The following is a 13831-nucleotide window of genomic DNA, read 5'->3' as shown; positions in this document are numbered from 1 at the left end:
AGCAAGTGAGAGACAGATGTTGGTTTCTGTGGAGTTGGTGTGATACCCAAATGTCCGTATGAGGCTGTCACCCTGTGCATTGACCCCTGCAAACCTCAGTGTATGTCCTGATGTTCTGGTGAGTGCATAGTGTTGTCTGTCCCCCACCTGCCCATCCTCCCGGAGTCTGTCAGAGGCACCAAAAGCAGCAGTTACTACCCTGCTTCCTCATGTTTCCTTCTTGGTGGGGTGGTGACAAGGGACTGACAACAGTGCTTCTGCTCCTCCCAACTCCTAAGTTAAAACACATCAGATCTATTATACTAGTGTGTAAATGACTACAGTCACTCCTGCACCCCTCCCTCTTGACCTCGGTCAGCCTCTGCCATTCTCACATCCCTTTGCTGCCCTGTACCAGCCTGGTTCCCGTTACCCCATTCCATTCTTGAGATGCTCAGGAGGGCGGCTACAGTTTTTTCTGTTAATCTCAGCCCCAAGTCCCCCAGCACTTTCTGCCTGCACTGCCCTTGTGTTTGTTCAGTTTTTTTTTTTTAATTCATTCATGGTGAGAGAAAGAGATTGAACTCATTCTACTGCTTAACTCCAATACCTGCCATGCCTCAAACGGGAGTCAGTCATGGAGCTGAAACTCAACCAAGTACTCCCACGTGGGTTTGGGGAACCCAGTGACTTTAGTCACCACCAGGGCCTGTATGGGCAGGGACTGAGAAAGGAGCAGAGGTAGTGTTGGACCCAAGCACTGTGACTGAGCCCTGGGCATCTTGGCCACTAGGACAAATGCCTGCAGCGCCTCCTCCTTCCTTAAGGACCTCCTATCAGGCTGCTGTGTGCACCCAGGCCTCACTCTCACTGCCCAGGAATTAGCTCTGCAAAGCGGGAGCCATTCCCAAGGCAGGGGCTGGCTGCTCTGACTTGAGTGAGGAGTGGGGGTTCATCTAGCTGTCTGCACGCTGCCAGAACACCTAGGTTCCAGTCTTGCTTCTCCCTTACAAGCTATGCAACCCTGACAGTGACCAAATAAATACACAGCACTCTGGGTTCCCCTCCTGAAATCACCACACTTTATATGGGTCAAACCATACAGTCCAATGGATGATTCTATGAAGACAGGGGTACTGGACCGGGTAATATCAGGGGACCACTGAGGATGGGTGTGGAAGTCCCACCCTGGCTGTTCCACCCACTTACACTCCTGTTTATTGATGAGATCAGGTGGGACCAGACACAGACACAAACACTGGGTGAACGTATTTTGAACCAGCACCTGAGTTTATTATGCTTGTTAATACAGCAGGAAGTGCAGGTGTCTCACTGAAATCACCAGGCTGACTCCTTCAGCTCAGAGACAGCACTGGGGGACCAGGGGCCAGGCGCCCAGGTCACAGCCTCTGCCAATCACACCTCAGGAAGTGAGCATCAGCAGAGGGCAGAACACAAACTCTGTCCCAACACCGCCCTGTGCTCACCTAGCACAGACGTCCCGGTCTTATGGGAACCTGGGAGCTGCACACACACAGAGGAGCCTAAGACACCACCTGTCTGAGCACCTGCTCCCTTCTCAGCCAGGAGGAAGACTGGGGCCGAGTGCGACGCTGCAGAACAAGCTCCGGGAGCCCCGTCACTCCCGGGTCATCTACTGGAACTTCTGCTGGAGCTGTGCTCATCCTGCTGGGTTGGCTGTGTCTGGTGCTGCTGTCCTGCTGGCCCTCGTGCTGCCTTGTCTTCTGGGATGCATTCTTGGATTTGTGGGAGTGGCTTATGGTGTTTTGACTTGTGGTGGGGGCGGCCTTTTGCTCTTCTTTGCCTCGGTGGAGAACTCTTAACTTTTGTCTTTGGATGGCTCTGTCTGGGATGGCTGCTTCCCCTTGACTGACATCGTGGGGGTGGGCTTCATTCCCTGCACAGAAGTCTTGCGAGCCAGAGTGGAGCTCACCAGCTTGAGATTGGATTCTGGATACTTGGTACTACACACCCTGGTATTCAAGATGACCTTGGAGTCCTCACAGATGCGGTTCAAACGGCGCAGGCGCCAGCCAATTTGTCTCCAGTAGACCTTGTCGTTGTTCAAGCAGTGTAGGCACGCCGTGGGATTGCCCGCAAAGACACAGGAAAACTCGTGCTCCAATCGCACACAATCGACCTGCAGATGGACTCCTTCCTCCTGTGTGGTCACGGTCACTTTGCATTTGGCTTGATCTCTGCTCACAAAGCTGCCAGTGACAATGACCTGGGTTGGTGGGCTTGTTGACACTATCACGGGCTTCTCCAGAGGAACCCACCCATCCTGCTCCGCCTCCAAATTCACTTCATCCTGTTCTCTGTCTTGGGCCTCTGTGCGGAGCACCTGAGCAGCCAGCAGGAGGACGGAGAGCAGGGTGAGACTGTGGGTCCACATGGTTCAGCTGGGCGGGCACCTGTTGGACAAAAGGCAGGGTCAGTGGTGCAGGGTCAGGGTGCAGGGTAAGTGTGCAGGGTCAGTGGATCAGGTTCAGGGTGAAGGGTCAGTGGTACAGGTTTCCATTGTGCAGGGTCAGAACAAATGGAGGTGAAAAATTACAGAGTGGCCTCCCTCCTCCCTGCCACAGGCCTGCCTACTTAAGGAGGAGACCAAGCATCCTCTGGCTCTGGGATGCCAGGACAAGCAGCCCAACCTCTCCCACGTGCACCTGACCTGAGACTGCAGTGACCCAGGCTGCCAGTCCTCACCTTCCCTCCACACTCACCGAGCCTTGTTAACTCTCAGTCCCTCGTCCCCTCACTCACCCACTCCTGCTCCTCCCACCCACTCCATGCTTCAGCACTCACTCAGCAAGCACTTATTGAGCACCTACTGCATGCCATGCACTAGTTAGGTTGTCTACACACTGAGGTGAATGAGAAAGCCTTGGGTCCTTAAGAGATTCCCACGATCCCTCGAACTGTAAAGAGCACTGACCAGGGATTCAATCCCATCTGTGTCCTCAATCTCTTCTAGGAAATGTCATTTCTCCTCTGTGCCTCAGTTCCTGCACCTGGCACTCCAGGTCTGCACGAATTCTTCAGCAACTCCTCCCACTGCCCCGTGCTTGGTCTCTATCTATTGCTCCACACACCCAGGATCCAAGGTGCAAAGGGGGCAGGGAGAGTCCTGAAGGTGCCAGGAGGTGACCCAGAGGCTGAACCCATGGAGGCTGACACGGGGGCTGGGTGGGTTGGGGGTTGGGGTAGAGCTGTCTGGGAGGAGTAAGAGCTCAGGAAAGGCATGAAGGGGGGAGCTCTTCTGACCCCAGTGGGAAAGAGAAACGGGGAGGGGAGTGGCGAGTTTCAGACCGCGTTTGAGTGCAGGTGACAACAATCAAACATGATTGCATTCTGGACCTGGGTACTGAACATACAAATGTTCTTTGCTGACCCTTTTCAAACATTACTGAATTCCTAGCAAGGCTTTCAGTGCCAACAGAAACCATACACAAATGCATTTCCCTTCCCCACTTCACATCGTAACTAACCAGAACCAACTACCAGGCTGGTGACTCCTCCCTTACTAGCCCTGGACTTAAACTGTTCTCCTAAGAACTGCAGGACCCATTGTTACCCTGTCCTCCACAACTGCCCTTTCTCCCTTAACAGTCACCCTGCAGGCTTGCACAGGGGAACAGCTTGTTCTGGACCAAGGCACCTGCTTCCTCCCAGGCCGCTCTGTAAACTCCTTGTCCCCCTGCTCAGTCTTCTCTCTGGCTTGTCACTGTCCAGTGTGGATCAGGGGGCCTAACTCCATCCAAGAACAGCGGTTAATGCTCACGTTCACCAGGTGAACTATCAAACCACACTGGCAGTAGAAAAGTCCAATTCTATGGAACACTGGCTACACACTGAGCACTGGCCCAGCGTTCCAGTCTCACCTTCTTTCATCCACACAAGAACCCTACAACCAGGCTGATTACAGGAACAGCCCTGGGGAAGAGCCTTGACAGAGAGGCCCGGCCAGGTAAGTAACTGTGCCAGTCCTGTGGTGTGGAGAACAGAGCCCCGCAGGGAGCGACCCCAGCGCCCTGTCCCTTCCTGCCACCTCTTGTAGATCACCCCTACTCTGCACCACTCCCCTAACCTTGAGACAATGCCGTCAAAAGGAAGACAGCTGTGAACCAGTTGGAATCAGCACTGATGATAAGATGATTCATGTAATCTGTGATCTTTTCCCAGAAAGAAAGAAATTTGTTTGAAAATGGGCCAGGCCCAGAAAATGGCCTTATTCAGGTTTCCACCTAGGAGCTGGACCAACTCCAGGGATTAGGAATGGGCCAGAGCCACGGAGGGTGGGACAGAAAGACTAATATGCCAGCTGACACCCCAGTCATGTCCCAAAGCCTCCTCCTACCACACTGGGGGCCCTCAGAGGCTGGGGAAGTGGGGCAGGAAATGAAGCTCTGGAGAGAGAGCGAGCGAGCGAGGCTCTTACCAGTCCTGAGTCTGCAGATCCAGCGCAATCCCCGATGCCAGGCGAGTTGCAGGCTTGGAGCTGTCCCAGGGGTGGTGCAGGGCAGGGTCCGCTATTTGTACAGGAGCCCAAGCCCACAGGGTTTACAGCTCGCATACCTGAGGAGCTGAGCTCACACTGCCCCCGGCCATGTCCCTTCTTCCCAGCCAGCCAGGTCCTTTAGGTAAAGTGCTGTGTGGAATATGATCCACTGTTACCTGAAATGAACTTCACATGATTTAACACACATGTTACTAATTGAATGGCTTTTGAATCCCTATGAGCACGCCTCCTTCTACCTCTAAGCTCTGCACATTCTCCCACCGTTGCACTTTCTCAGCTCTGGGGTCCTTTGGGGCCACTGCTTAGAAAATTTTGAGATAACAACACTGCCAGTGAAAATGACAAAGCCATTGAATTCCACTGAGGGATGGGAAGAGGGCACAGGTAGGACCGAGCAAGTTGAGGACCTGGCAGAGCCCAGCACTGACACTGACAGTTAACGCGGGTCTCTGGGGGTGACACTGGGAGGAACAGAGGATCTGACTGCAGCCAGCAGGGCTCAGCTTTGCTGGGAAGCAGGCCCCCCTCTTCACCTTCACAGGGACTGAAACCTCTTTCAGGTTCTCTCTGAAGAAATCATTTGTCCGATTTCTCAAAAGAAAGCCAGAAACAGCCACCAGGCACATTGGAAAATGCTCAACATCACATCTCCAGGGATGAGCAATCAAAGCCACAGTCAGATCTCCTCCCACCCCAGTCAGAAGAGTGATATTCAGAAAGACCGAGAGTCACAGCTGTGGCAGGGTCGCAGTGGAAGGAGGACTTCACACACTGCTGGTGGAAATGTGAACCAGCATGGCCACTATGGAGAGCAGCGTGGGGGCTGTTCAGACACTGCAGACAGATCTCCCCCAGATCCAGCAACCCCACCCCGGGTGTGTGTATAGGAAAGGACGTGAGCTGGGGGAGAGGTGTGACTGTGGCACTTACTGCTCACCATAGACCAGGGCCCTGCAGTGGATAAACGGGGAGAGGAAATCTGATGTGTTCACATGGGCATAGACATAGACATACAGTGAAGCATCATCAGGGCAAAATAAATCATGAAATATATTGCTGGAATGTGGGTGGAATTAAAGGACACTATATTAAGAGAAACAAGACAGACACAGAAAGACAAATAGCAACATAATCTCTCCTAACGGTGGATGCTGAAAATTTTGATCTGAAAGAGAAGTGGAGACTAAATAGTGGTCCCCATGGACTGAGAAGACGAGAGAGGAAGAGATGGGGAAGGGATGAGGAGCACGCACAAAATGGAAGCACATTTGGTGGCTCAGCTCTATGCCCTACACCACAGTGGGGGGACTACTGTGGACAATATTGTCCATTTCTAAATATTGGAAGAGAGGATTTGAATCTTCCCAACCAAAGAAAACTCTATCAGGTGATGCATTTGCTAAGAACCCTGGTTTTGCCACTTCATATTACATCTGTGTGTCAAAATGCCAACCTTAATCTATAAATTCATACAATTCTCACATGTTGACTAAGATTTTACAAAATATTTTTAAAACTCAATCATCTGACAGAATTCAAAGACTAATTAATCTTAAACTCAGAACTTAATCCATCCAAAAGTTGAACAAGTTTCCTATCTAGCAGTACGATCCAGCTGATTAGTTTTACTTCCTTCCCAGACTGATGAAGGACACCTGTTGTAGTTTCCAGAGGGATTGGTGACTCCATGGTGACCCCATGCACTGACCCCATCCCGAGAGACAAGCCCTGGGGTGAGCAGAGCTGGCTCCTTGCCCTTGGTCGGGGAGATCTCCTTCCAGCTGACTGATAAGCCCACTCACCTGCACAGCACAGGGCATCTGCAAGTCTTTCCCAGCCTGGTCACAGCAGATCTTTATGGCTCTGTGCTGGTGTGGCCATTGCTATCACCTGCAATGCAAGAGTGCTTCAAAATCATGGGAAAAGAATGCGGTTAAGAGATACATTTGTTTTGGTTCTAAAAAGGTTGAGAGTCAGGCATTGTGTCATCCTGGGAAAGACTTTCCCCTGGGACCTCAGCATGCCACATGGGGGCCAGTTTGAGTCCCAGCTATTCCACTTCCAATGCTGCTCCCTGCTAATGGCCTTGGAAATCAGCAGAAATGGCCCAAGTACGAGGGTCCCTCCACCGTTTGGAGACCCTGAGAAAGCTCCTGGCTCCTGGCTTCAGCCTGGTCCAGACATGGCCATTGTAGATATTTAGATAGTGAACTGGCAGATGAAGATCTCTTTTCCTGTCTCTGCTGCTCTGTCTATAATTCTGATTTTTCAAAGCAATAAATTAATCTCTCAAAAGTTTTTATAATCCATGTGTAGATTTTTCACAGCATGCATTTTCCATGAATTCTTTGATAATCAGTCAAATACATACTTTGAATAAACTTCCTAAGAGACAGATGAGCCTGGAACATCCCTTGCTGCTTGTTGCTTTGGTAATATTGCGGATCTGGGTGCCCCAGAATATTGCATTTATGAGCATCAAAGACCCCTTGGAAGGACACATTTTGCTCTAACTCAAGTCTATTGCCTTCCTGCAGGAGGCTGGGCACTCCTGTTGCTGATCTTATTTCAACGTATGTTTTAGTTATAGACCAACAGACACCGAATAAATTATACTTACAGGCTATCTAGACTTTGCCATATCCTTTCTGCAGGAAGTAATTTGATTGTTAAATGTTCAGTTATTGACCCAATATCCTTTTGACTCAGTGATCCAATGACATTTGAATAGTGCATGTGAAGACAGGAATATGTAGCAGAGATCTTGTGGGTCAATGCCACTAGTTAATATGATAACTATTAACTCAGTGCCTGGTAGAGCTGAGACAGGTTCTGTGCAAACTGTGCAGGTCTGGACAACTTCACAACAGGTGCATTAGAGGCTGTCAAACAGCTGTTTCAGCATTTATAGACTCTAGGGTCCATAAATCCCAGGACATGTTCTGCTGAAAAGCATGTTGAGTGGAGTGTGTTTTGAAGTGTGGCAGGGGGCGCCCTGAGCCCCCATTGGAGCAGGGCTCCCTGCTACACTCTGTTAGGGATGAAGCTACTGGCACTTGTGGAGACCTGGAGTCTCAGAAAGGTGTGCCAGACCGCACTGCACGCAGGACTCCCCATCCTGCCTCGGACCCCTCAGACCTAAGGACAGACTTGGACATCAAGCAGATTCCCCATCCCCAGGGCCTTAGAACTCTCCTCCCTGTGGATGCTTGGGCTTGGTTGACTCAAAACTCAGCCCAATTAATACTGATGGTTCCACTAGGTGGCAGCAGTCATCTAGCCCATGAGAAGTCTGTGTGCAGTGACTGAATAAAAGCTTGCAGTCCATGAGCCAGACAGACAGCCAGTGCACCTGCCTGGGGTCACACCCCGGAGCGACAGGCTGCCCCTTTCACCTTCTCCTGTGAAAGACGAGGTGTCGCTGAGAGATGACTGCTGTGTTGGGGACACTCTACAGTGGGCTGCAAGCCATGGCCATCAGTACTGCAGCCTAGCAAGCCTTTCTTTGTACCTTATGTGGATGCCCATGGGAATAGTGATCCCACCCTAAGATTGAGTGGGACAATCAAGATGATTGGGCCTGTGTACTCCTGGAGATTATCATCATTACCTCTGTCCACTGTGGGACTGGGTAAGAGCATTTCTGCCAGTAACATATGATTGTGTAATTGGTATTCCAGCTGTGTGCTGTGGCAATTTAATGGCATAACATAATTGCGCCCCTCTCAGCAACTGATAGGTCTGGTTTGGCTCGAGGGGTAGGCCTGACCCTCCCTGCCGAATCCATGTTGTTCTTGGGTTGCCATCTGGTGGCACTAAGGCCTGTAGGGCACTTGACTCAATGTCATACTGGAGTTGCTCTCTGTGATGTGGCAGAATCTGGCCATACCACAGGTGCATTGAGTACTGCTCCACCATAGTTTTGGTAGCTGTATCACTCAGAGTTAGGTGATGCCACACTGTGCACTTAAAAGGAGCCCCTATAGTGGCTCACAGCCAGGACAGTCAGGGCCACTTCAAGCTCCTTGTCATTCTCAGGTTGGTGACATCCCCAAGCACTGGAATGCATTTTCATGACTTGACTGCCCTATTGGCTGTGACTACCATCTTATAGTAATTCCCCAAGATGACCAACACCAAGGGAAACAGGAGAGACACCAGATCCACATTCTTCTAGACTTAGAGAATATGGTGTTGTATCCTTGGCCACATACACTCGATCCACAAGGAACATGATATTCCATTACCTGGGAACAGGACCTCTATGCACTGCCATGCCGTGTAAATGTTCCCATGGTGAAACTGGAGAGCTACAGTGATACCCAGCTTGCTGCAGGCATCGTTGTAAAGAAACAAGTCAAGGACAAGATTCTGAACAAGAGAAGGAAGGTGGCTTTTGAGCATATTGAGCACGCTGAGAGCCGAGCTAGCTTCCTGAACTGTTGAAGGAAAACGATCAGAAAGAGAAGGAAGCAGAGAGCAAGCTACCAGGTTCTACGGAAGCCCCAGCCTGCTCCTCTCAGAGAAGCCGCTTTGTCAGAAGCAGTGGAAAGGACCCAAGCTGCTGAGCCCTGTTCCCTAAAATTCATGGTGTGATATCAGTAGGATTAAAAGAAGACCTCTGGGCTATGAAGGAAAAACTAGACTGAAAAATAGCTGGACACTGGTGTTCTTATCACTGTGGCTTGGGTCTCAGTCAGATGTCAGGAGCATTTATGCAGCTGGACCTCTGAGAGAGGATGCCCATTGTTGAAACTGGAACAGAAAAGGTTGCATTTCAGAAAGACCTGCTGTCTGTATCATTTCAGCCCAGAATCCCTCAATCATTGCTCTGTATATTTTGATGTTGTAGTTGTTGCTATGTACTTGATCCTATTGGTAACATGTTAGGGGACATCCTGGGTAAAAACAAGGAGTTGTAGAATCAAATTGGTTTCTTCTACCAGTAATGGTTTTGGTTATTGGATATGGAAGATTCCAGAGCATGAGAATCAAGATGAGTCGGTAGGATCTGTCAACTCTGGGGACTCCCACAGCGCTTCCACTGGGAAGCAATAGGGGACAACATTGAGCTTGGCAAGTTCTTTCATTACATCCATCCATGAATACTGACCTCTCTCTAAGGGAGGTTTGGCTGTGGGTGGGTAGTTGAGTGGCAAAGGGAGATTCAGTGACTACTGGATTTGAACAAACAGGCTAGACCACCATGCAAGGAAAGTCAGATTCCGAAAACCTACAGTGTAAACACCTGTTGAGTTTAGATATATAACCAATTTCAGGTTACTTTTTGTACAGAATGAAGTAATGGCTGGTTGTCCTGTTGTCTTATGGATATTCTGTTATGCTGGTGTCATTTGAGGAAAAGGTTTTTTAAACTTTCTTTGAAATTACTGTGAAAGACATATACAATTTATCATCATAGCCATTTTTAGATAAATTAGTCCTATTAACTTTTGCATGTAGTTGAATAAATATCAGTACAATCGCCTGCATAACTTCTAATCTCATACAATGAAGAACGTATAAATGTATAAATGAATGTTCAATATCACCTCACCCAAGTCCCTGGCTTCCAGCATTCAACTATCTGTCTCCAAAGGTTTCCTCTAGGTCTCTCATGTAGGAGGCATGGTACAATATTAGTCTCTGTGAAGGCATCTTAAACTGTGTGTACAATCCTCATAGTTGTTCTCTGTACCCTGGATGTCAGAATCTCCTTTTTCTGAAGACCTGAAACATACTCTATAGGATTTCTGTACCATATGTTATCTGTTCTTTCACCCACCAGTGCACACGAGGGTGCTCCTCTCTGTTACAGCTCCTGAAACAACACTGCTGTGTGTGTGAAGTGCTAATACCTAGAAGAGATGTGCCCTCTGTCATGTGGGGTGGACACCAGTAGTAGAATCCCCATACCAAATCGTAGTTCATTTTGAATTGCTCAAAGTTCCCACAGTCTCAACAACACTGTATTTTTGCAGAGTTTCCACACAAATGGTTTTGAGGTTGTCTCTCAATGAGATTTTGAATTCTATTCCTTTAGGGAGGGAGAGAGGGAGTAAATACATGGTCTCTGGAAAGAACTTAGCACAGGTCCTGGGACATAGCAAGTGAGAGACAGATGTTGGTTTCAGTGGAGTTGGTGTGCTTTCCAACTGTGAGATGTCACCCTGTGCATTGACCCCTACAAACCTCAGTGTATGTCCTGGTGTTCTGGTGAGTGCAGAGTGTTGTTTTGTCCCCCACCTGCCCATCCTCCCGGAGTCTGTCAGGGCACCAAAAGCAGCAGTTACTACCCTGCTTCCTCACGTTTCCTTCTTGGTGGGGTGGTGACAAGGGACTGACAACAGTGCTTCTGCTCCTCCCAACTCCTAAGTTAAAACACATCAGATCTTTTATACTAGTGTGAGAATGACTGCAGTCACTCCTGCACCCCTCCCTCTTGACCTCGGTCAGCCTCTGCCATTCTCACATCCCTTTGCTGCCCTGTACCAGCCTGGTTCCCGTTACCCCATTCCATTTCTGAGATGCTCAGGAGGGCGCTCCAGTTTGTTTCTGTTAACCTCAGCCCCAAGTCTCCCAGCACTTTCTGCCTGCACTGCCCATGTGTTTCTTCAGTTTTTTTTTTTTTTTTATTCATTCATGGTGAGAGAAAGAGATTGAACTCATTCTACTGCTTAACTCCAATACCTGCCATGCCTCAAACGGGAGTCAATCATGGAGCTGAAACTCAACCAAGTACTCCCACGTGGGTTTGGGGAACCCAGTGACTTTAGTCACCACCACTGCACACCAGGGCCTGTATGGGCAGGAACTGAGAAAGGAGCAGTAGTGTTGGACCCAGGCACTGTGACTGAGCCCTGGGCATCTTGGCCACTAGGACAAATGTCTGCAGCGCCTTCTCCTTCCTTAAGGACCTCCTATCAGGCTGCTGTGTGCACCCAGGCCTCACTCTCACTGCCCAGGAATTAGCTCTGCAAAGCGGGAGCCATTCCCAAGGCAGGGGCTGGCTGCTCTGACTTGAGTGAGGAGTGGGGGTTCATCTAGCTGTCTGCACACTGCCAGAACACCTAGGTTCCAGTCTTGCTTCTCCCTTACAAGCTATGCAACCCTGACAGCGACCAAATAAATACACAGCACTCTGGGTTCCCCTCCTTAAATCACCACACTTTATATGGGTCAAACCATACAGTCCAATGGATGATTCTATGAAGACAGGGGTACTGGACCAGGTAATATCAGGGGACCACTGAGGATGGGTGGGGAAGTCCTACCCTGGCTGTTCCACCCACTCACACTCCTGTTTATTGATGAGATCACGTGGGACCAGACACAGAGACACAAACACTGGGTTAACGTATTTTGAAACAGCTCCTGAGTTTATTATGCTTGTTAATTCAGCAGGAAGTGCAGGTGTCTCACTGAAATCACCAGGCTGACTCCTTCAGCTCAGACACAGCACGGGGGGCCCAGGGGCCAGGCACCCAGGTCACAGCCTCTGCCAATCACACCTCAGGAAGTGAGCATCAGCAAAGAGAAGAACACAAACTCTGTCCCAACACCGCCCTGTGCTCTCCTAGCACAGACGTCCTGCCTTGTGGGAACCTGGGAGCTGCATACACAAGTGGGCTCAAGACAGGACATGCCAGAAGCCCCTGCTCCCTTCTCAGCCAGGAGGAAGACTGGGGCCCAGGGCGACGCTGCAGAACAAGCTCCGGGAGCCCCGTCACTCCCGGGTCATCTACTGGAACTTGCTGGACTGTGCTCATCCTGCTGGGTTGGCTGTGTCTGGTGCTGCTGGTCCTGCTGGCCCTTGTGCTGCCTTGTCTTCTGGGATGCATTCTAGGATTTGTGGGAGTGGCTTATGGTGTTTTGACTTGTCTGATGGGGCTGGGCCTTTTGCTCTTCTTTGCCACGGTGGAGAACTCTTAATGTTTGTCTTTGGATGGCTCTGTCTGGGATGGCTGCTTCCCCTTGACTGACATCGTTGGGGTGGGCTTCATTCCCTGGACAGACGTCTTGCGAGCCAGAGTGGAGTTCACCAGCTTGAGATTGGATTCTGGATACTTCGTACTACACACCCTGGTATTCAAGATGACCTTGGAGTCCTCACAGATGCGGTTCAAATGGCGCAGGTGCCAGCCAATTTGTCTCCAGTAGACCTTGTCGTTGTTCAAGCAGTGTAGGCACGCCGTGGGATTGCCCGCAAAGACACAGGAAAACTCGTGCTCCAATCGAACACAATCGACCTGCAGATGGACTCCTTCCTCCTGTGTGGTCACGGTCACTTTGCATTTGGCTTGGTCTCTGCTCACAAAGCTGCCAGTGACAATGACCTGGGTTGGCGGGCTTGTTGACACTATCATGGGCTTCTCCAGAGGAACCCACCCATCCTGCTCCGCCTCCAAATTCACTTTATCCTGTTCTCTGTCTTGGGCCTCTGTGCAGAGCACCTGAGCAGCCAGCAGGAGGACGGAGAGCAGGGTGAGACTGCGGGTCCACATGGTTCAGCTGGGCGGGCACCTGTTGGACAAAAGGCAGGGTCAGTGGTGTAAGGTCAGTAGTGCAGGGTCAGGGTGCAGAGTCAGGAGGTAGGTCAGTGTCCAGGGTCCTTGGTTCAGGGTCAGTGGTGCAGGGTCCTTAGTTCAGGGTCAGTTTGCAGGCTCCGTGGTGCAGAGGTTAGTGCTGGAATTCAGGCACAGGACAGAGTGTGGGGTCGATGATTCTGATTCAGAGGTGCTGGCTTCCATTGTGTAGGGTCAGAAACAAGTGGAGGTGAAAAGGTACAGAGTGGCCTCCCTCCTCCCTGCCACAGTCCTGCTACTTAAGGAGGAGACCAAGCATCCTCTGGCTCTGGGATGCCAGGGCAAGCAGCCCAACCTCTCCCAGCTGCGCCTGACCTGAGACTGCAGTGACCCAGGCTGCCAGTCCTCACCTTCCCTCCACACTCACCGAGCCTTGTTAACTCTCAGTCCCTCGTCCCCTCACTCAACCACTCCTGCTCCTCCCACCCACTCGGTCCTGCAGCACTCACTCAGCAAGCACTTACTGAGCACCTACTGCATGCCATGCACTAATTAGGTGAATGAGAAAGCCTTGGGTCTTTAAGAATTTGACGCTGATCCCTGGGAACTGTAAATAGCACCGCCCAGGGATTCTGTCCCATCTGTGTCCTCAATCTCTTCTAGGAAATGTCATTTCTCCTCTGTGCCTCAGTTCCTGCACCTGGCTCTCAAGGTCTGCACGAATTCATCAGCAACTCCTCCTGCTGCCCCGTGCTTGGTCTCTATCTATTGCTCCACACACCCAGGA

General features: G+C 50.5%; 2 protein-coding genes across 2 annotated transcripts; both read right to left on the bottom strand.

Moving 5' to 3' along the window:
• Positions 1-1819: 1819 nt before the first annotated feature.
• On the bottom strand, positions 1820-2395 carry LOC133775109 (fibroblast growth factor-binding protein 1-like). Its single transcript, XM_062213180.1, has one exon. It carries the CDS (start codon positions 2393-2395, stop codon positions 1820-1822), a length of 576 nt encoding a protein of 191 aa, XP_062069164.1.
• A 10052-nt stretch (positions 2396-12447) lies between these two features.
• LOC133775108 (fibroblast growth factor-binding protein 1-like) lies at positions 12448-13023 on the bottom strand. Its single transcript, XM_062213179.1, has one exon. It carries the CDS (start codon positions 13021-13023, stop codon positions 12448-12450), a length of 576 nt encoding a protein of 191 aa, XP_062069163.1.
• Positions 13024-13831: the final 808 nt, after the last annotated feature.

Source organism: Lepus europaeus, chromosome 16, assembly GCF_033115175.1.
Source record: "Lepus europaeus isolate LE1 chromosome 16, mLepTim1.pri, whole genome shotgun sequence".
NCBI classification, from domain to species: Eukaryota; Metazoa; Chordata; class Mammalia; order Lagomorpha; family Leporidae; genus Lepus; species Lepus europaeus.
Note: the sequence above shows the minus strand (reverse complement) of the source record. Positions and strands in the feature narration are given on the sequence as shown.

Excerpts from the sequence above, each read along its gene's own strand:
- LOC133775109 (XM_062213180.1), bottom strand. The coding sequence starts at position 2,395 with ATGTGGACCCACAGTCTCACCCTGCTCTCCGTCCTCCTGCTGGCTGCT.
- LOC133775108 (XM_062213179.1), bottom strand. The coding sequence starts at position 13,023 with ATGTGGACCCGCAGTCTCACCCTGCTCTCCGTCCTCCTGCTGGCTGCT.